At 38.4% G+C, this 23485-nt stretch overlaps 1 protein-coding gene across 1 annotated transcript in view; it reads left to right on the plus strand.

Annotated features, from left to right (window-relative positions):
• fbxl18 (F-box and leucine-rich repeat protein 18) overlaps window positions 1-23174 on the plus strand; it is a 45461-nt gene extending 22287 nt beyond the window's left edge. The window contains exons 3-4 of the mRNA XM_073060677.1: window positions 297-515; window positions 22370-23174. Coding sequence (XP_072916778.1) covers window positions 297-515; window positions 22370-22526 — 376 coding nt within the window. The 3' untranslated portion in view covers window positions 22527-23174. The remainder of the gene's footprint in view (window positions 1-296; window positions 516-22369) is intronic.
• The last annotated feature ends 311 nt before the right edge of the window (window positions 23175-23485 follow it).

Genomic DNA, 23485 nt, shown 5'->3' on the forward strand with positions numbered 1-23485 from the left:
ATGAATTTCCATCAAAGATGCTAAAACTTTGGGTATTGGGGATAAGATTTAATTTGGGGTAACTGATGGAGATGTAAGATTTTTCTGAATCTCAATATGGTTTCTTTAGTCAGTTGGTACTTCGTTTCTGTACTATGGATGGCTCAAGATGCACATTTATTATTTTTCATTATTATTAGCCAAATTTTATGTGGGGTAGATCAGTGTAGATTTTTTTTATACTTAGCACTTGATAAATCTGTAGAATACTTCTGTAAGATTTAGATTTAATTGTTTGCTTTTCATTTCTCCTGCAGACTGGAACAGCCATACCTGTCAGCCTGTGCACAATTCTTCCAGGCGCTGAGCCACTGCTCATCACTGAAACGATTATGCATAGTTTCTCGTCATGGAACTTTCCAACATGATGCAGTTATCTCATTTATGACCAACTGCCCGGATGTCATCATGTGCCACATGTTTACAGGAGAAACCCTAGTGGCTTGCAAAAAGCTCCAGCAGGCACTGATTCGAGGGTAAGTGAAAGAGATGGCTCGTGTTCACCAGCAGTAAATTACCAATGAGATGCAAAAAGAAGCAATGAAGTAAGAATTCTTGATACCCAGAGGGTGGTATGTCCATTAAATGATAAACAAATTGCACTGATTAGCCAGCAGCTTATTTTTATATCTCATTATACATTTTATGGATTTCAAAATGCTTGCTAAAGGAATGAACCATTATTTTAAAATTCATAATTAGCACATTTTATAAATTTGCCACATGGTGGAAGTCTCCTATTCTAGTTTTTAGTTTTTCTGAGACTTGGTACTTTGACCAGGTTGTAGGCACCTGTACTTCCTGATATATCTAGGTTGTAGGCACCTGTACTTCCTGATATAGGAAGTATATATCTAACGAATTTAATATTAAACACAGTGCATATTTTCCTCGCATGAACATATAAAATGATTGCAACACACCAGTGAGAGGTCAAGGTAAGGGCTGGAGGTCCCCGTGCCGGGGCCGCAGCGGTCACAATCTGGAGAGAGCGATCGACTGAGCGAGCGAGGAGTGCAACAGGGCGCAAGCCTGCCCCCCTTGTAGGTAGGTAGGATCTATCGGCTGACAAAAGTTTGGCTCGAGGGATGACTTTCAGTAGATCGCAGCGAGGTAGCTGCTCTGCTACTTATGAAACCCTGAGCCTGAATTAGGTCGTCTGCAAATATTTTAGCACCAAGTTCCCCATGAACTTTCAATGTGGTAAACAATAGAGGTGCCGCCCATCTGTCCGCACTCCGAGCCAGTAGCATCGGCACTTCTCGCCGGCCACCTGAGGCGGCTGGTTACCTGACACCAACCAGCGATCCCTGGCACAAGGGTATCACTGCTTTTAGACGACTGATGACCTCGCGTGGGTAATGACTTTGCATGTGTAATGACCTCGCGTGCGTTCAAGTTCAACAGTGGGCGTGCCAGGGAATGAGGAAAGGTGCAACTGACTCATATCGTTTCATATCGCCAAATCATATCATTTCCTCGTGGCCTGGTAGCACTGTGTTTAGATTTGCATTGGTGAATTGTTTGGTTTCCAACTGCCCTACCCTTGTATTCATCCCGGTCATGTATCCTGTTATCACTGTTCAATTCCCATGAGTGAAGGTCACAGGCGATTCTAGCAGAGTACAGGTAGACCCCGAGTTACGAATGTCTGACTTATGGACAACTCGTACTTACGAACCAAGGAAGGAGAACACCATCCACCATTCTTAAGTCGGATTGCGATGCTGTCCGCCATTTTAAGTTGTTGCCGTTGACACTGTGTTGAGTGTTTAACTTTGTAATTGGCCTAAATTTTTCTTAGTAAGATTCACCCTGACCCTGCCCCACTCCCCGTTCCGGTCGGCTGGTGGCGCAGTCAGATCAGCACTGGGCTAGAGAACGGAGGTTCCCGAGTTCGATTTAGTGACAGACCGCTCCCGTGCTGGGTTGATGTTGATCCAGTGACTCCCGTACCATCCGTGCTAGGTTGATGTCGAGCTCGCAACTTGACCTCGTAAAAAAAACACTGCCACCTCCAGTTTAAATTCCCACATGGAATATTGTGAAGGATCAAATACTCAAACCCAGCACAGCCGCCATTTGTCCCATTTAGCCTGTCTCAGTGCGGTGGAGTTTAGGACCTGGGCAATTCAGTGCTGTGGTCCTTAGGACCCAGCGGACCTCGGGACTCACCGCCCGCAGTGTTTCTGTTCCATTGACGGGAAACGATCGCGATTGAAAATAAAGTGGAAATAATAAAGCGGTTGGAAAGAGGTGAAACGCCATCGGTCATTGGAAAAGCGTTAGGCTACAGTCGGTCAACGATCAGAACAATTTTAAAGGATAACAGATAAAGTGAGAATAATGGAGCATGTGAAAGATAGAAAGGTAAAATATATACTATATACTAAGACAAACGTTTGACTAACTGACACTAAATAATTACCAGATGTATTTGTTCCGACTTACGTACAAATCTGACTTAAAGACGGAACTCGTACTTAACCCGGGGACTACCTGTATAGCATATTCTTCAGCCTTAAAAACAGTGATGATGGAGCTTGACTTGCATGAGAAATTTTAATTTGAGGTCCAAAACAATTTTCTTTTGGAAATAAGTGGGTTGTGTTAATGCAATTGGCTCCTACTATTTGGATCTTGTACAGTCTATATCAACACTGTACGGTCATTACTGTGGGTGATGTGCATGTTCTATAGTTGGAAAAGATTTCTTGAAGCATGAGTGAGTGTATTAGGCTGTGTTTGACTTTTGTCGAGCCATTCTGGAAAATAATACCAGGCCAAAATGTTCTGAATTTCTGATCTTTCTGTTCTGCATTTTTAATTTGAACAAAAGTGATTTCCCTCCTTGAACCCAAGTCAAATTGGTAAATACATTGAGATTTATTTGCTTTGACAGCAGGGGGCAGCATTGTTAGAGGCATTTGTAGTTGCATTTCCATTTTCCATACATGGCTGTCAGTCAGTTGGAGCCTGTTTTTCAATCTCAATTCTAACTGAATATGAATGGGTCTAAAGTGTTTAACTGCAGCATACTGACATGTTGAACATATTCTGTAAGTGATGTTTCAGCAGAAAGGCTGCAAATAGCACGGAATTTTTCCCTTTACTATCTTGCTCTTGTACTGCATCACCCAGGCACATTTTTGTGTGAATAAAAGAGCAGCAGTGCTGCAAAGTTATTAGTGGATTGTTTGATTTATATGGTCGATGTGGACTCATAAATGATTCATGTGTACATTATCCTTTTCATAATGGATAGAGGTACTTAATCCCTCTGGATTTCCTGAAAATGTTATCTGTAATCTACATTCCTATGTGTGATGTATGTGCGTTTGAGGTAACTGCACTCTGCAAGGAGAAATAGGAGGGAAAGCAGAAATTAATGGCTTCAGACCAAGGAATAGTAAAATGCAGAAAGGAGGGGGAAAGGCTACAGTCAGAGAAGTGTTGGGTGAAAATTAACAGCTATGACCAGAGGTGCAGAGAATATATATTGTGTAGCAGCATGGTAAATTGCTTTCTTCTATAGTACTTAATTCAAGCCCTTAATTCAAAGTGCTTGAATTAGGTACGTTTTCCTCCTTAAGAAACATAAGGCTTGTAAGGCCAGCTTTTGAGTTCCTTGAGGTTTCATTGGAATAAAGATCTGTTTGGTGAATGTCTTTAGATTTTAATTCGTGTTGCCTTTGGAGAATCAATCACTGATTCAGTTATGGATGTCTTTTTGAAAAGATAGCCTGAAGCTGATTTTTATTTTATTTTCTTAAAATTGCATTCACCCTCTTTTTCCTCCCCCTCTGCATGCTATACTTTCATTGCAGTACAGCCGGTCACAAGAGGAACAGTGGGATTAATGAGCATCATAGGAAAAGGTATCTCTGTGCTGGCTTTAAGTCCAGTTGCATTCTTAGTTCACACTTTCTTCTGCATTGAAATTCACACCAAATACAGTAATGGGATTGTTATTTGACATAAAGCATGCTTTGCAATAGTTCTATTTGTGGCAATCCTCCTGCCAAGGCAAAATGTACTGATTACTGTCTTCTAGGGGAAATAAAATTGTGGAGGGGGTAATTCTTTTAAAAATAGAGCGCATTAGACTTTATTTTGAGTTTGATTGATCTTATTAGTTTATGGTGAATGTCGGGATGTAGCTTCGAATTCTTGAACATCTTACCATCGGCCCCTTGTGATTTTAATTTGCAGTAACTTCATGATACATGGTTTATTTCCTGTAATTTCACAGATCATTTGGTGGGAGTATGCATAGGAGCTAGTCAGGCAGGCTTGCCACATTTATCGGTGCATCCACGAGATGGGTTATCAGTCATGCTGTGTAGATCTGGCAGATAATTTTAATATGATGGTTGGCTTGGTACATTAAGCATGACATCTATTTATGTGAGAGCTTCTGCTTCAATAGAATTATAAAGGGTTAATGTAGAAAATAGATAAGAATTAAAAATTAATATGTAGCTTCACTGGCAAAAGAGAAAAATCCAATTCAGAAATTATGAATCAGATTTGTAATTCTTCCTCAGGCTTGAGATGAGCACTGCTGTTATTGCTCAGTAATTGCCAAGTTTTTTTTTAATTGTTTCCTCCCACTCAACAATCATGATTTAATTCAGTAATCTGTACCCAATTGGCACTCCTGTCTGTCGTTCATTTCCACCCTTGATATTTGATTGCTTTCTTTTCTAATGTTTTAGTCAGGGACAACTCTGATTTACCAACCAGATTCGTGTCAACAACAGATTCAGAAGAATAATGTCTTTTCCTCACCTTCCCAGCAATTTCAAACTAACCCATTTCCTCTTTCTCTCTCCTAGTTCTAATGAAGGTTATTCAATCTGAAATATTACCTCTATTTCCCTTTCTATAGATGCTGCCTGATGTACACATTTTCAGCAGTTGCTGTTTTATATTTTTCAACACAATCTGCATTTTTGTTTGGATCTTAACGTCCATACAGGGATTGATCAGTGTGACGTATTTTGAACACGTATAGTAGGCAATGATGATCAATCATGCTTCATGATTCTCCATAAAGACACGACAGCTGCGTCTTTTAAAGGCAGAGCAGGTGGAGTATGTTTTATGATTAACTCTTCGTGTTGCACAAACATGGTGGTTGTTTCTGGGTCCTGCTCACCCGACCTGGAACATCTAGCAGTCAGATGTCCATTTTATCTGCCGAGGGCGTTTTCCGCCATTATCCTGATAGCAGTGTGCATTCTACCTCAGGCCAACGTCAGGCAGGCACTGGAGGAGATGAGCAATGCCATCAGTAGGTGCGAAACTGCACATCCTGATGCCTTCCCAGTCATAGTGGGAGATTTCAACCAGGCCAGCTTGAAGAAATCTCTAACCAACATATCACCCAGAGAAGCCCATAGGCCACTGTTATACCACCATCAAGAACATTTGCAGTGCCATCCCTTGGCTGCACTTTGGAAAGTCTGATCATCTGGCTGTTCTCCTACCCCCAGAGTATAGGCAGAGACCGAAGACCACAGCATCAGTGGTGAGCACCAAGAGGTATGATCGAGGGAGGCGGAGGAGCACTTACAGTACTGTGTTGAGTCGGTGGAGCGGACAATGTTCAGGGAATCATCTTCAAGTCTGAATAAATATGCCACAGTTGTCAACGACTTCATTAAGACGTGTAGATGAGTGTGTGCTTTCGAAAACATACCAGCCATACCCAAACCAAAAGCTGTGGATGAACCAGGAGATTTGTAGTCTGCTGAGGGCTAGTTTTCTGGCATTCAAGACTGGTGATCCAGAACTATACAAGAAGTCCAGGTTTGACCTATGGAAGGCTATTTTAAGGGCTAAAAAGCAATTCTGATTGAAGTTAAGAGATGGATTTGGATGGCAGAGTTTGCAGGTCATTACTTCCTACAAAGCGAAACCTAACTTCATAAATGGCTGTGATGCTTCACTCCCAGATGAGCTCATTGCCTTTTTATGCACATTTTGAAATGGATAATAAAACTACACCTGGGCAAATCCCTGCAGCATCTGGTGACCCTGTGCTCTGTCCCAGAGGCTGTCAACACTGGCACCCCTTAAGGATGTGTGCTTGGCCCACTCCTCTACCCTCTCTATACCCACAATTGTGCTGATCAAGCATCATTTATAAATTTGCTGGCAACACAACTGTTGTCAGAATTTCAGATGGTGATGAGGAGGCATACATGGGTGAGATAGATCAGCTGGTTGAGTGGTGTCATAGCAACAAACTTGCACTCAGTGTCAGTAAGACCAAGGAATTGATTGTGGACTTCAGAAAAGGGAAATCAAGGAAACTCTCACCAGTCTTCATCAAGGGATCCGAAAGGGAAATGGTGAGCTGTCTCAAGCTTAGGTGTCAATATCTGAGGATCTATCCTGGGCCTAACATTGATGCAATTACAAAGAAGGCATGATAGCGGCTATATTTCATTAGGGGTTTGAGGAGAATTGGTATGTCACCAAAGACATTCACAAAGTTCTACAAATTTACTGTGGAAAACATTCTAACTAGTTGCATCACTGTCTATATGGGGGGGACTCTGCACAGGATCATGAAAAGCTGCAGAAAGTTGTAAACTGTGCCAGCTCCATCATGGGCACTAGCCTCCCCAGCATCCAGCTTGCCTTCAAAAGGCAATGTATCAAAAAGTTGGTATCCATCATTAACGTCTCCCATCACCCAGGATATGCCCTCTTCTCATTACTACCATCAAGGAGGAGATACAGGAGCCTGAAGACACACACTCAACATTTCAGGAACATCTCTTTCTCTGCCCTTTCTGAATGGACAATGAATCCATGAACATTACCTCAGTATTTTTTTTCCTCTTTTTGTGCTACTTATTTAATTAATTTTGTGTTTTTATTGTCATTTATAGCTTTTATTATTATGTATTGTAATGTACTGCTCCCATAAAACACCAAATTTCATGACATATGCCAGTGATATTAAACTTGATTCTGATTCTGCTTGTTTTAAGTTGAAGGTGATAGAAATGGAATACTCTGAAATAGGTTGGAAGGTGTGCTCGTTGAAGTCCTCTGCAGTGACTTTGGAATGTACTTGGTGATGGGCAGGTATGGAAAGGCCAGTCCATTAAATGATCAGTGATAGAAGTCAGTGCCATTTGACTGATTGATGAACAAGTACGCCACCTAGAGGATCAGCAGAACCTGACCAGTTAGAAATTTGCCGAACTGCATTAAGCAGTTTCGAAGATTCACTGATCTGCTGAGGTATCGACTTCTTAATGGAATTGGCTTTTATTATGATTAAGTTTTTAAAAATATCATGCAGTACTACCAGCATTACCTCTGTCTCTTAAGTTTCTCTTCTTCTAGTGCCATTTATTCACTAAGTGGGTATAAGCTTTCAACAGTGTTTCCTTCTTTAGTCACAATACAAAATGGACTCCTATCAAGTCATCAGGAAGTCCAATATAAATATCTTGTGGTGCTCTGAACCTATTTTGAACGTCTTGGGACTGTTGCCAGATAATCATTCTCTGGTGTCTCTATCAGTAACCTGCTGAGTGGGATCTGTTCCATTCAAATCAATCACATTGTATTCAAACAATCAGCTGAAATGGCTTCTTTTCCTGTGCCTGTGCATTTACCCTTGTGTTTACAAAGTTATGTCCTCAACCTCATAGAATTTTACAACATTCAAGCAAGCAGTGTCACTGTCTATATTTATATTGATGATACTTCCTCTCAACCCCACCAATAAGTCTCCAAGCTCTGAAGTTGTATTTAACATGAAAGTTTCCATTGTTTAATGGCTAAGTGTGGTACTTTTTCGTATTGATCAAGATCATGGAGTTAGATGATTATTGGGAGATGTGGAAGGTAGCAGTGGTGAAAGGCTGAGGTATATCTACTCACACAGGAGTTGGTATGAATGACAAAAATCTACGTACTTTGCTATTTCGTTATCCTGGCTGGAGATTGGCCACTGGAAAGAGACGAGGCTGCTAGTTCAGCAGTAATCCATACTGTGTTGAAGTTGCAGCCTCCAGAAGAGGAAGAAAGATGAGGAAGAGAAAGAAACTCCTGCCTTGACTATTATTAAAGTTGTAAATGCATTGTTCACATTCTTGTTTATTTCTGTTTTTTCTTTTCACTACAAATGATTAAGACTTATCTCAAATCCTGAAATATTTTTAGACACCTAGAATTTTGCATTCAAGATAAAGCTTCAATTTTGAACTGCTTGTTTACTATAGATTGGTATTAAGGACTACAAACTTTTATCTTGTAATTCTAATGTATATTTTTTTATTACAAAATGTCTGGAGCTATATCTCGTGTTACGATGTTAAACTTTTTAAGGTAGTTTTCCTTGGAAATTATATGTATATAAAATCAACAAGATTGTGAACCCAAGAGCGTTTAGCCGTACTGAAGAATTATAACACAAATACAGCATGCCCTGACACATGAGAAAAGCACAGATGTGCTCCTCAGTCATTAGCCATGCATTACGCCTCATTGGAGACCAGATTTCTAGGCCCAGCTAGCGGTGTCTGTCAACTACAATCTCGGCAGCAAGATGAGAATAAGCAAGAAAATAAGGCAGCCTTTGTTCTGCAGCATGAGCATCACTGGCAACTAAGTAAGTTAGATGGATTTACCAGTGGCGTACAAGCATTCATTTACTTGGGAAGTGGGGAGACACCTTCAACTGTCTGTGGACAACAGCGTGATTCTTGATTTTTCTAATTTAGAAATTGTTTTTTAAGTATTTAAGTATCTAAGTATTTTTAGCCCAGGCAAATCGGATATGGTAATGTTTAATACACCTTTTATGGGATTTTAATATGGTTATTGCTTCAGATTGTAAGGAGTTGGAAACGTGTCTTGTAATGTATCTTTTAAAATGTGACTCTAGACCAAAAGACCATTTTAGCTACAAATAATGGAGACCTTGTGCTCTTAAGACAAGCACAATCTTGAAAGTAGAGTTTAATTGTGAGACTCTTTAAATATGTGAAAGTAAATAAGTTTTTCAGGAGGATGTTAACTTCAAACAAAATGTTATAGAGGTGTAATAATTTTTATAACTTTGTGTTTAAAATCCTTCAATTGATGAATTTATTTAAATATAGTCTGTTTCATTTAGCAAGGATTTTAGCCACCTTTCCTCTGAATCTCTAAGTAACAAACAAAAGCTTACAGAGCAAAATAAAAGTCTCATGTTAGAATTTGGGAGGGTTGTTAAATAGTGGAATTTGAGTCCAAAAGGATTGCTTGGACAGTTTTAGAGAAACGGGAGCCTTGGGTGGTTTTGTTTTTCCGTCACCACCAAATGGATGCAGGGTGAAACATACAGTGGGAATTGGAAAATGGGATTATTTTAGTTTGCGCAGCTCAATGTTCATTTATCCATTGAACCACAGGAAGAGGCATCCTACAGTAGAATTCATAAAATGCAAATACCTTTAACAACTTCCAGCTGCTCCAGAGTGCTTTCTCCACTCTAAGCTCTCTTAAGCAGGTGTTGTGAGCAAGTAATTTGTGTTTTGGTTCTGGTTGAGGAATAATTATTGGCCTAGATACCAAGAGGAAAATTCCCCTGATCTTCAAGATAGCACTATGGAAAGTTTTATATCTACCTGAGGGATAGATGGTCCCCTCACCTTTTCTGCTGGAGGTGAGTGTGCTGCCATTAAGCCATAACTGACTGTTCTAAAAGCTCCTTATTGAAAGATAAGCAAGCCAGTGAGGGATTGAATTGTTTTTCATCTTCACTGTTGATGTGTGATAATAACCTGGTTAATGCTGACACTGACCGTTACCTCAAATCGTGTATTTTAATGCAGACTGCCAGTAAGTACTAATATAATTTATACTGACTTTAGAGAAACCAAACTAACTCATGTCTTCAGCCCTGCAATTGTAAAATATATCTTGACATGAATCTATTTGATCAACAGTGCAAATAGGAATGGATGGTTTTGACCTTATTTTGGAAAATCATATCGCACCAATTCTTCTAGGTAATGCATAATAAATTGAATGACCAGTATGTAATCTATTCAGTTGGCAATCAAATGCATAAATTAAAATCAAATTAAGTAACAGAAAAACAAGGCATCAGTATATAGTTCACTATAATTATTATTTGAATACTGGCAAAAGCAGCTGCTTAAGCAACTTGAGCTTGCTTGACCAATTTAGTATCAAGGTACAAATACCACGGACTGAAGCTCAGTAAGATTTCCATTTATTTAAACAATGATTCCTTTGTTGAAGTAGCTTGGCTGGATTGCTATGCTCATGGTGAGAGTGTACAATGTTGAATATGAATTTTGGCTTGCAGTATTTTGATGTTTCAATGCTAATACTTTAATGATGTCTAGTGCATGGTCTGGTCTAGACATCTTGACTGTTATCAATGGTCCTGGTTTGGACAAAATTTCAAATCAAGACATGTCAGTCCTGATGATGAATAAACTACCAATGATGGTTGTTACTGATAATATTATTGGAAACTAAAGATACATTGCCCAATCTTAAAATTGGGAAATTCCATCTGTGCATCATTCCATTAGTCAAATCTTGTAGTTCAGGGCAAGTCAAAGTTATGATCAACTGTATAAAACAAAGGCTTAGCAAGCTCAATATTTCAAACCAATATCACAAGGTTTATCGGGTCATCATAACATTGAAGTTTATGTAACCACACTATAGGCAATTCAGCTGCTGAAATTCTACATTATAGCAGTGAAGCACTTCTGAAGTGCTTAAATTGGCTGTAAAGACCAAAGGCAGGGGAAAATTAAATGCAAGTCTTCTTTATTGCCCACTGGTGAATTTTTCATTGTTTTTGTTTGTGAGCCAGTAGGATGTGTGATAAATCTGCTAATTCAAAAATTTTAAGAAGTTAAACTTCTTTGCATTAAGTGTACTGTTGGTGCTCAATTAAAATAATCATCTAAAAATACTAAATGTATGTGCTTTGTTTGATCTGCATTGAACATTAACTTAACAATAAATTCTTCCGGGTTATCCTGACATATACTATTTGATGTTTAGGTAGAAGATCTAAGGAGCTTGCAGCAAGTGAGGGAACTGGGAAAACTGTAATCAAACCCAGTAGTGTGTAACTGCATAAATTACAAGGATGTTTCATGTCTATTTTAAAGGTGAAAAACGCTAAGACTCAATATTTCAGTAGTTCTAGTCTAACGTTGGTTGTTATGCCAACACCTTTACCTTAGTAATTGGGCATGTAAGGTGTCTACCACAGAAGCCAGTTTAGTCCCAGCAATTTGTAACAGTAAGTATCCCTTTAAATACCAGTGAGTGGCATGGTTTAATATGTAGAATTTGATACTTTATACTCCAGTAGTGTAGTATGTGTTGTATACTTAACATAGTTGAATGAAATGATATTTCAGCAATTTTCTTTACCCCTGGTTTTATATGGATTTATTTAAAAGCTTGACAGCTAGTATAAAATGGATGTTCATGTACAGACTTTAACAGTAGAGAAAATAAGAATTTTCTGTTTTCAAGCAATAGTGGAAAATGTAATATTAGAAGGGAAATTCTGGTCAAACCCAAGAAAAGTTTGAATAACAATTTAAATCTTGTATGGAATTTTATGTTCAATTCAGATCTTGCATCTTATCAAGTCTTCATCCAAACGAGTGGCCAGATGGCTTGCTGCCAGAACACTGCCAGTGGCAGTCTGTAATTACTCACTAGGAGGTTGGTGAGATGAGCCAGGAAGACTTTCCATCGCTTCCTATGGGATGCACCATTAACAGTACTCTAGCCATGGTTAGCAATATATTGAATTAAATTATGTGCTGTGTTTCATACTTACCTCAAAAAAAGACCAATCCCTTTTGTGTTTGCTCCTTAACTAGTAAATAATTTTACAACCAGTTTGAGGCTAATTTACAGGAAGACTTACCTAAGCAGTTTAATGGTGTGTACAGTTTGAATTATATTTTAATATTTCATTACCCTTTGTCTTTTGTTCCACCCATCTCTCCTCTGCCAATCTTCTGTCTATTGTTTTTTTTCCTTTGGTTCTGAGGTGGACATAATTTGATTGGATGACATTGTCCACTCACATTTTTGGCACACTGGAACCCTCCCCTTGTGACCATTTGTTGTGTGTGTGAGTCAGACTATTGAGTGTCGGTTGGTTGTTTGAGCAGCTTCCAACTTGTTTTATTGCACAAGAGGTTCATTTTGAAGAGACTTGGCCTTTCAGCTGGACAAAGCAGGTCTAGCTATTGGTCACTGAGCAATTATGAAAGATTTGGAGCAATAATTTAACCTGTTGGAGCACAGGTACACTCTGTAAACAGAAGTGAGGAACGGTAGGCAGCTTTTTCATTTCACAATGTCAGTGTAATTAAAGCCTATTTTGAATAAGCATTTTTCAGCCTTTTTGCTATGTTTGAATTCCTTCTGTGGGGGTTTGCATTTCTTTTCAATCATAGGTTGGACCATGTATCCTGCAGACATTTGTGCACTCTCAATTGTAGGAATCATCACCTTTCTACAAGGCTTTCTCTCCACTTTATGTTTCATGAGGTAAGCTTTTTGGAGGAGGAGAGAACAAGAAAAAGCTGGTGTCCAAAAGTTGCTTCCTGTGACCCTGCTTTAGTTAGTTTCATTGATTTTTGAGCATTGCTGGTGAATACCAGTGGAAAAATTCCAACCTGAAATGTCATCCTTTCTTCTTCTGTCAGTGCAGTGAAGAAGTGAGAAAAAGAATGCTGGTCTCTTTGAACACAGATTAAAAGAGAGATGGTTTTTGTACTTCTAAATGATGCACACCCATGGGTGGGGCATAGTTCTTGAGTCCTGCATTCTTTTGCCTGATTCTGCACGTACTTTTCTAAATTTAAAAAATGAGCTAAAGATAGTAGAGAGAGAGAGAGAGAGAGAGAGAAAGCAAATGAGCTCAGAAAATCAAATGATGGCATAACTTTGGGTAGAAGTCAGAAACAGCAAGAGAGAGGAGACATTGGTAGTTGTATATAGGCTCCCAAGCAATCATGCATGCCATAAATATAATTCAGGAAATTAAAATTTCCTCTAACAAAGGCAATACAATAAATGCCTACATATAGACAAGCCAATCTAAATAATCAGTAATGTGAGGAGCACAAGTTCATTGATAGTATAAGATATGATTCTCTATATTAGTATATTAAGGCAATGAAGGATAGGCTACTTTGGTTCTAGTGTTATGTAATAAGAAAGGGTTAATTGACTACAGTTAAAGAGCCTTCAGCAAACCATTACAAATTCTATTTAAAGATTAAAAGTGATTCTAGTTCATTCTGAAATCAATCTTAAATATAATTAAAACAAACTACAAAAGCATGAGCTGGCTATATGGTAGGTTAAGAGGTATAGCAGTAGCAAAACAAAGTTCATATTTACTAAATATAGCTTAGCAGTAAAATGTATTAGACAAAAAAATCATTGGGGGACGTGATCCAGCTGTGGTTATCAAGAAAAGTTAAAAATAGTTAATGATGAAAGGAAAAAATGTATGATTTTGCCAGAAACAGCAATAAATCTCTGGATTGGGAAAAGCTCAGAATCCAACAATGCATCATCAAGACAGTGACAAAGAAGGAAGAAGTAGAATAGAAGGGTAGGATAGTGGGACAAAATAAAACAAACTAGAACATTTAAGGATCAATAAAAACAAAAAGATTAGCTAAAGTTAAAATGGTTCCCTCACAAAGTGAAAGAACACAGCTTGCGTTAAACAAAATTGGACTGCACTGAATCCTCACAGGCTGAAGATTGATAAATGGACAGACACCAGAGAAGGGTTTCTGTGACTATCAGGTGCGGCAGGGATTGATGCTGGGGGCCTGTATGCTCACCATCTATATTAATGACTTGGAGAAAGGTAAAAGGTTTGCTGATGATACAAAGCTAGATGGCACTGTGGACTATGGAGAGGATGCAGTGATTTTTTTTTGGAGATGTACAGAAGTAAGAAGAAGGACATGGCAGATGAAATACAATGTTGAAAAATATGAGGTCATCCACTTTGGTTTAAAAAAAGGCAGAACATTTTTTGAAAGTGTTGGAGTTACATACATAGAATCATAGAAATGCATAGCACAGAAACAGGCCTTTACACTTCATCTTGTCCATAACAACTGATGTCTAGATATACTAATCCCGTTTGCTAGCATTAGGCATATAACCCTCTACTTATTTTCTATCTAAGTGCCTGTCCAAGTATCTTTTAAATATTGTAATAACATCTTCCTCTACCACTTCCTCTAGCTGTTCGATCCAGATATTCACCATTCCCTGAATGGAAAAACTTAACCCCACATCAGTCTGTACTCTTTGGTTGTAGACTCTCCTGCTCTGAGAAAAAGATTCTATCTGTGCCCCTCGTAGGAATACATCTAGCCTATTCATTCTCTATAAGTACAGCCCATTCTCTATTGCTACCTCATCTTTCCTGTAGCGTAGTGACTAGAACTGAACACAGTACTCTAGGTGCAGGTTAACCAATGATACATTTGCAACATGGCGTCACTATGAAACCAAGTGTACCAAATGCCCTTTTTGCTACCTTGTCCGCCTGTGTCATCATCTTCAGAGAGCTATGAAATACACCCCAAGTACTGTACATAAATGCTCTGAAGGTCCCTGCCATTTATTCGCTATATGTTTAACAGAATTTAACCCCCAAAGTTCATCTTGTCACACTTGTCTAGATTAAATTTGATCTGTCACTGCATTTTAACCATATAACAATTACAGCACGATAACATGCCACCTCGGCCCTTCTAGTCCGTGCCGAACGCTTACTCTCACCTAGTCCCACCTACCTGCACTCAGCCCGTAACCCTTCATTTCTTTCCTGTCCATATACCTATCCAATTTTTAAAAAAAAAAACAAACTCGAACCTACCTCTACCACTTCTACTGGAAGCTCGTTCCACACAGCTACCTCTCTGAGTAAAGAAGTTCCCCCTCGTGTTACCCCTAAACTTTTGCCCCTTAACTCTCAACTTATTGACCTACTTTCCAGCTGAATGATATTCCATTGTATCTTTAAACAGCCTTCATTATTTACAATTACACCAATTTTTGTGTTGCCTATAAACTTATGAATCATACCCATGATATTCTCATCCAATCATTTATATATACGAAGGCCCCAGCATCATTCCCTATGGTACATGATATATTAGATTTCTAGTCAAAAAAAACCATCCATTCACTATCTCTCTCTGCCTTCTATCACCTAGCCAGTTTTGGATCCAGTACACCAATATGCATTAGATCTCTTGTCCCTTTCAGACTTTGTTGAAATCTTTACTAAGGTCCATGTAGACAACGTGTGCTGCCCTGCCTTCATCAGTCTTATTGGTTACTTCAAGTAAAATCTCAATCAAATTTGAGAGATATGATCTCTCCTGTCCAAAACTCTGCTGACTTCTAATCAGTGAACATAGATCTTGTCCACAACAGATTTCCTATTGCAGATGTGAGGCTCACTGGCCTGTAGTTTCCTGGGTTATCTTGTACTGTAAACAACTGAATATAAACAAAAATGTACAGCAAGCACTTTAGAAGCCAACTGATATATTGGTCTTCATTGCAGCAGGATTTGAGTACAAGAGGAAGGATGTCTGCAGTTATATAGAAACCCCAGTGAAGCAGCATCTGGAATATTGTGTACAAGTCTGGTATCGCTACCCAAGCAAAGTTATATTTTGCAAAAGAAGGAATGCAATGAATTTTCACCAGATAGATCCCAGAGATGGCAGGATTATCATGCAGGAGAAATTTAACCAACTAGTCATATACTTGAGGTTAGAAGAAATGTGGTGATCTTACTGAAACAAGCAAAATTCTTCTGGAGCTTGATGGGTTAGATGTGGAGTTGATATTTCTCTGACTGGGGTATGGTCTCAGAATGGCAGCTGGTGTTTACCAAAAGAGTTGAAAGAAATGGTGCAGAAATTGGAGTTGAGGTAAAAGGTTAATCATGATCTTGAATAGCAGAACATGAATGAAGGACTGAATAGCCTCCTCCTATTTCCTATTCTTAACCTCTTTTAGTCAAAGGTTGCTAAATAATGAAGTGGGCTATTTATACTATTTGAACTCATTCCGAGTTGAATTAGCACTGTGCTGTAAGGAATATTGCCACAGCAGGCTAGGGACCGCCAAGCAAAACAACTTCACTGGACCAAGGTGTACAACACAGTACATGTACCTCACACACATAACTCAAAATAAATAAATGAATACCACAAATAAATTAACAAAATATAACATGCATGTACAATACAAGTTAAAAAAGTAAACAGTATAACACTACTGGCACTTCATACTTGATGAGGTCTGTGTGGTAGCAGAGAGTTCAATAGTCTTACAGCCTTTGAGGAAGAAGCTGTTTCCCATCCTAACAGTTCTTTCCTGATGTTAAAGTACCTCCTGGCTATTGGTGGGTGTCAAAAAGATTGTTCAAGGTTACATCCCTGCTCTTAGCAGACTTCAAACTTCTAACCTCTCTACATACAGACAACAGTCTGATAAAACATTGCAAGTTTCTGAGGAATAAATGAGGTGGCCGAGTTGTTCTTTTCTCCTTTATGCAGGGGATATCTGTATAAAAACTTCAGTTGCTAAGGTTCTGAGAAAACCTTGAGGCTTTTGAACAAATTTTAAAAGCTTTTGATCAGCAACATGCAGTTGCTATCAAAGACTTTTAAGATTCACATATGGAATAATAAAAAAACAACTTAATTACAATTGCCTTAATAACTCATTTTAAGTTAATAAAAATGTAATTCCCCTCTGTTATAATAAATTCCACAATTTGCACAGGCGGGAACTATGCATTCCACACTTCTCGAAGTGGCGGAGAAAGGTCAAACTTGGGGATTGGTGGAGCTTGGCATTTTCATGGAGAGTACTGCTTTCAGTGAAACTTTGAACATCAAAGCTATTTCTCACAAAAGCTTTAAAGCATGAAACACTTTCGTCTAACCCTATTATATAAATACTCAAATTTTTATCGATCATTTCCTTCAGATTGATGTCCTTCATGTTGGTTTTTGTCCTCCTTAACACTTTGATGTTTCACAGTTAATCAGAATTTCTTTTTACTTTCTGGTGGTAGAGGTTAGAGTCCCAAAATTGCACAGTAACTCTGATCTTAAATACAATATCCTTAAGACTTGGTTTACTCAGAGTCAAGATAACAGCCAGAAAATTGTTAAACAAATCATCGTGTGGTGGCTGGAGAATGTTACTGACCAGAGAATTTTTAATTGTTGTTCTTGTAGTAACTGCTTGCTGTCTGATAATGCATTATGCAAGCGCAAGTTATGTTAATGGTGAAAAAAATTCATGATGTGTAAGGGAGCTTCAAAAAACAACTGGTAATATGGAATATCTTGGTTGACATTTTTTTTCATTGATGGCCCTGGCGGGTCTGGTAAATGTGAGATACTTGCCTAATGTATATTGTCTTATTCTGATCTCTGCAAAGTAAATCACCCAAACTTGTTATCAAGGCTGAATCCTGTGACCTCAGTAGGTAAAAATAAATTACTGAACTTTATGAACTTGCACTGAAACATATGGTACATTTCTAATGATGGGTCTTCAACTTGAACCATTAGGTGTTTCTCTTTCTATTGGTGCTACCTAATCTGCTCTGTTTATGGCATTTACTATTTTATTTCAGATTTCCAGCACTTTAAGTTTAAAAAAAATAGTACGGTAAAGATAGTTTATTCATCTCTAACCTGCTTGCTGGAAATGCATGTGTGCCCTTGGGTAGGTAGCCAGGATTTTGCATGTCTCTACAAAGTTGGCTCATGAATTAGTTAACCTTTAAAGAGAGTAAACTAAAAACTTCAAATGTCTGTTTACATTAATCACATTAAGGATTTTTAAAAAGTATGGCACTAAAGATGTTACAAATCTGAAATCAAGTCAAAATTATTCAACTACTCGGGTAGATTGTGGACCTGTATCATTAAGTTTTTTTTCTCTCTGTCTTCCACAGATTATACTTGATCTGGTCATTCTAAGATTTATGTTGATTCTTGGATTTGTTTGGTTCAGTGCCACTTCCCCTTCAGGAAGTTCTGCTGTTATTTCTGATAGGATTTTGCTGTGTTTCCATTTGCCATCCCACCTTTCCAGGACTCCTTTGCTGAAAGCTTGTCAATTTTCTAGCTTACTCAAGTTACGATGAAATGTTCATTCTTTTTCTCTCCCCACAGATGCTGCCTGACTAACATGTTTGCGCTATTTCTTACTTTAAGTAATTATGTTGTTAGTTGACATACTCACCATCTAGTTTGTTTATTTGAGTTGGTAAAATGATTCTCCATTTGGTCTCCAGCTTCTTTGAGTTTGCAGTGTGTGCTTCCTGTCACATGCCCCTCCTCTGCCGAATATAAAGTTCGCATGAATGTAGTTGGCTTGTCGTGTCATGCAGTCAGGACGTATTGAAGAAGATGCGCTGTGCATGATGTACTATGAAGTATTTGCATACTGCTTCAACACGTACTGTCAGTATTTCTGGGTTTTTTTCATCCTTAAATGTCAAATGAAAAACCAAAGTGGTCCTACTTGTGGAATGTTGGAGGTGTTTTGGGCTGTAAGCTGAACAATACTTGATTGATTCCAGGCCTTTGGTTGAAGCAAAAAAAGAATATCATCATGTTGTCCTAGATTTTAAAATGGGAACAATGGATAATTTCAGTGTTGCAAGTAAATGCCAAAACCATTAAACAGTTTTGCTATACAGTATTGAATGAAATACTAGCCTTAATATAGAGCAGAAAAATAGATTGCAAAATTGTTTTAATTGGTCTTAAATGTGAATTTCTATTCCAAAATAGCTTGGAAATAATTAATACTCTGCCTCGCTTATGATAAATTGGGCATACTTTGTACATCTGCAGGTATTTTTTTAATCCAGTATCTCCACAGGTGCACTATAATTTTGATATTTCATGTGATTGGGTTCTATAATTATTTGATGCTTTATGGCTTCTTCCATCTCTAGCAGTTTGATGTTCTTTGGTTACTACTGTCTCTATCTCTCATACTTTTTATGAAGGAAAAATACAGAATCTTTGCCAAACAAAATATATAACTCTGCACAAAATTTGGAACTCTGCTGGCCTGGCCTAAAAACAAACCCCACATGTAACTGATCCAGATTCTTAAAAAAAGTCCTGCTTTTCATGAAATAAGCCCTTATCTTGATTGAAAAGCTTTCTCAAATGTAATCTACAAAGAAAAGCAGCAATACTTTGGCCAGCAAAGGCACATAGTTTATCTAGTTCCTGTAAATAACTCCTGTAGTTAGAATCTAGTCAAGTCAAGTCACTTTTTATTGTCATTACGACCATAACTGTTGGTACAGTACACAGTAAAAATGAGACAACGTTTTTCAGGACCATGGTGTTACATGAAACAGTACAAAAACTACACTGAACTATGTAAAAACAACACAGAAAAAAAAACTACACTAGAATACAGACCTACCCAGGACTGCATAAAGTGCACAAAACAGTGCAGGCATTACAATAAATAATAAACAGGACAGTAGGGCAAGGTGTCAGTCCAGGCTTCGAGTATTGAGGAGTCTGATAGCTTGGGGGAAGAAACTGCTACATATTCTGGTCGTGAGAGCCGGAATGCTTTGGAGCCTTTTCCCAGACGGCTGGAGGGAGAAGAGATTGTATGAGGGGTGCGTGGGGTCCTTCATAATGCTGTTTGCTTTGCGGATGCAGCGTGTAGTGTAAATGTCCGTAATGGCAGGAAGAGAGACCCTGATGATCTTCTCAGCTGACCTCACTATCCACTGCAGGGTCTTGCGACCTGGTTGGTTCCAAATTCTCTAGATTTTTTTCCCCTTTCCATTGAAAGACTGCTTTCAATTTCTGTTCCTCCACTCAAGTTTGTAAACTTTCACAATTCCTTAATGTTTCTTGTTAAATTTTGCATTTTCCTTGAAGGAACCTTTATTTTAAACTCTAACTCTTATCCAAAAGGTGTACCTAACACATTGTTCTTCTGGATCCAAATCTAAATTTAAGATTGGAGTGCTGGCTTTTCATAGGCATCGTAAAAAATCTATTTGCATCATCAAATTAATTTCTGTGAAAGAGAATGTGCTCTCCTTGCCTGTAACACTCACTGCAATGTGGTTGACTCTAAACTGCCCACTAAAATGGTCAAACAATCAACGAGCCTGCTGAACTGCATATCAGAAGAAATTAAAAACAAGCAGTAATACACATCACATCTACTGTTGCAAGAAGTACGGTAGTTTGTGAATCCTTTGCAGTTACCTGGTTTTCTGCAGTAATTACTTATAAAATGTTGTTTGATCTTCACCTAAGTCACAATAATAGACAAACACAATCTGCCTAAACTAATAACACAAACAATTGCACTTTTCATTCCTTTGTTGAACACATTATTTAATCACTCACAGTCCAGGCAAGGAAAGTGTGTGAACCTTTGTATTTAATATTTGGTAGAACCTCCTTTAGCATCAATAATCTCCACCAAACATTTTCTGTAGCTGCTGATCAGACTTGCACAATGGCAAGGAAGAATTTGACCATTCCTTCAGTTTTGGTTCATCAATATTTCTGGAATACGTAGCATGAACAGTCCTCTAAAGGTCATGCCTCAGCATCTCAATTATGTTAAGGTCTGGACTGTGAATTGGCCATTCCTAAACATGAATATTCTTTTAAAACCATTCTGTTGATTTACTCTTGTGTTTCAGATCATTGTCTTGTTGCATCTTCGAGCCACAACTAAGCTTCAGGTGATGGACTGCTACCCTGATATTCTCCTGTAAAATGATACAATTTTGAACTCATTGTTCCCTCAAAGATTACAAGCTGTCTAGGCCCTGAGGCAGCAATGCAGCCCCAAACCATGATGCTCCTTCCACTATGCTTCACATTTGGAATGAGGTTTTGGTTTTGGTGTGCAGTGCCCTTTTTCCTCCAAACATTGTGGTTTGCATTTCTGCCAAAAAGTTCAACTTTGTCCCAGAAGCATCGTGGAACATCAAGGTTGTCTTTTGCAAACTTGAGACATGCAGTAATGTTTTGTTTTGGAGAGCAGTGGTTTCCTCAGTGGTGTCCTTCCACAAACACCAATTCAGTGTTTTTCTTATAGTGGACACGTGAACAGAGACTTTAGCGAGTTCCAGAGATTTCTGCAGGTCTTTTGCCATTACCCTTGGGTTATTTCTCACTTCCTTCAGCATTACATGTTGTGCTCTTGGTGTGATCTTTGCAGGATGCCCACTCCTAGAGAGAGTAGCAACAGTACTGAATTTCCTCCATTTGTAGACAGTTTCTCGTACTGTGCACTGATGAACACTCAGGTCTTTAGAAGTGCTTTTGTAACCTTTTCCAGCTTTATGCATCTCTGCAATTCTTCTAAGGTCCTCTGAAAGTTATTTTGATTGAGCATAGTGCACATAAACAGATCTTTCTTGAGAAGAGCAGGCTTTGTCAGTAACCTGACTTAACCTCTACAACCTACACTTCCAGTCTTACCTCATTGATTGGAACACATGCTCCTCCAAATAGCTTTTGTGGAAGGCATTACCTCAGAGGTTCACATCTTTTTTTGAAAAGATGATTGTTTAAATGGTGTGCTCAGTATTGATAATTACAATTGTTTGTGTGTTACTAGTTTGAGCAGATCGTGTTTGTCTATTATTGTGACTTAGATAAAGATCAGACCACATGTTATGAGTAATTAATGCTGAAAACCAGGTAATTGCGAAGGGCTCACAACTTTTTCTTGCACCTGTATGTGTAGTACAATAAACTAGTTGACTTTGTCCTGTTCTTTACATTTGTGAAAGACCATTTTTTTTAACCGGAACTTTCTGATGTTGATGAATATGTTAATGATCATAAGCAATGACCAGTATTTAAACATTGGATCAGTGCTGGGACCTTTGCCGGTCATGGTGTATATATAACAACTGAGATTTGAAGGTACAATTAGTAAGTGTGTAAGTGACATGAAAATTTCTGATAGCGAAGGAAGTCATAGACTACAAAATTATATTGATCAGTAGCAAATTGAAGCTAGTAATGTCCCCTCCAGACGTCTTGGGAGGCCATTATCCCACAGAATGTAAAAAAACAATCCCATTTCCTTGTACTCTGGCCTGTTAAGGATTTACCTCCACCATCAGCAATGCCATTAAATATTTAAAGGAGATAAATATCACTTTGCCACTGCTAACATGTTGCCTTATGTTTCCCTCCAGATTTCAGTCTGAGAGGCCAGCATTGAATGTGGCCATATTCCCACTACTACATGAAGGACTTGCTGATGTCATCCGGGATGTTCCAATGATGCATTTGGATGAAATAACTTTGTTTAAAAGTCGTGTTGCAGAAGATCCTCAGCATCTCTGGTGGTGAAGGAAGAGGAATTGTATCTATTGGTGTTGTGTAATCCTGTGTGTGATTATCTTCATGCATCTCCCCTGCCTGTTGATGATGCTGTCATTTTAAAATAAAAACGCACAATGTTTTCTGTCTTGTGAAAACTGTAAAAGTGTCAAAAGTTTGGAAAACTGCATAAATGTTTTGTGGTTTTTTTTTCCATTGCCACATTTTCCTGAAAAACTTTACAAAATTTGGGTCAGCACCAATAGTGATGGATTTTGTGAGGTATTTTTTTTTTGTTGTGCCTGCTGTAGCCTTCACAATATTAAGATTAAGAAGTCGTAGCCAAGGACAAGTAATAATCCATCAGCTGTCATCGCCCTTGTGCTGTAACTCTCCCAGAATAGCATTCCATTCTGTTTTAAGGGTAACTAATGTTTCAGTAGATAATATCCTCTGGTTCTACTTTTCTTGGCTGATCTTGTAAAAATCTAGATGAAGCCAAATTTGGCATGTGTCCCCATTAACTTTTCTAGACTGTGCATGAACTGCAGCCATTCTTCTGCTGAGATACTTTATATGAGGATCATTTTAGTTCTTTGCACACTCTTCAATATTTGTGTGTGTTCTTTGTGATTTGGTAACCAAATTAAATACACTTCAAGTGTGTTTTGATCAGTGTGTTGAAGTCTCTCTCTATTGTTCTGGCTAAATATCTTATTCTGTTTGGCAATTAAAATGCTTTTAATTTCATTGTCAATGTTATAAGTGATGATTCCTTCAATTCTCTTTTCAGGTCCCTCAGTACAACTTGCTACATAGTTATGCACATTGCTGGCAGTTTAGAACACAGCAAAAGCCATTTCTTCCAACCAGCACATCCCAGCATTCTATCCACATGACCTTCTTCCCACCTGCTTCTCATCAAACCTGAGTATTTCTTTTATTCCATTTTTCTTAAATGATTATATGGCTTATTCTTCAACATAGCT

Source organism: Hemitrygon akajei, chromosome 11 (genome assembly GCF_048418815.1).
Source record: "Hemitrygon akajei chromosome 11, sHemAka1.3, whole genome shotgun sequence".
NCBI lineage: Eukaryota > Metazoa > Chordata > Chondrichthyes > Myliobatiformes > Dasyatidae > Hemitrygon > Hemitrygon akajei.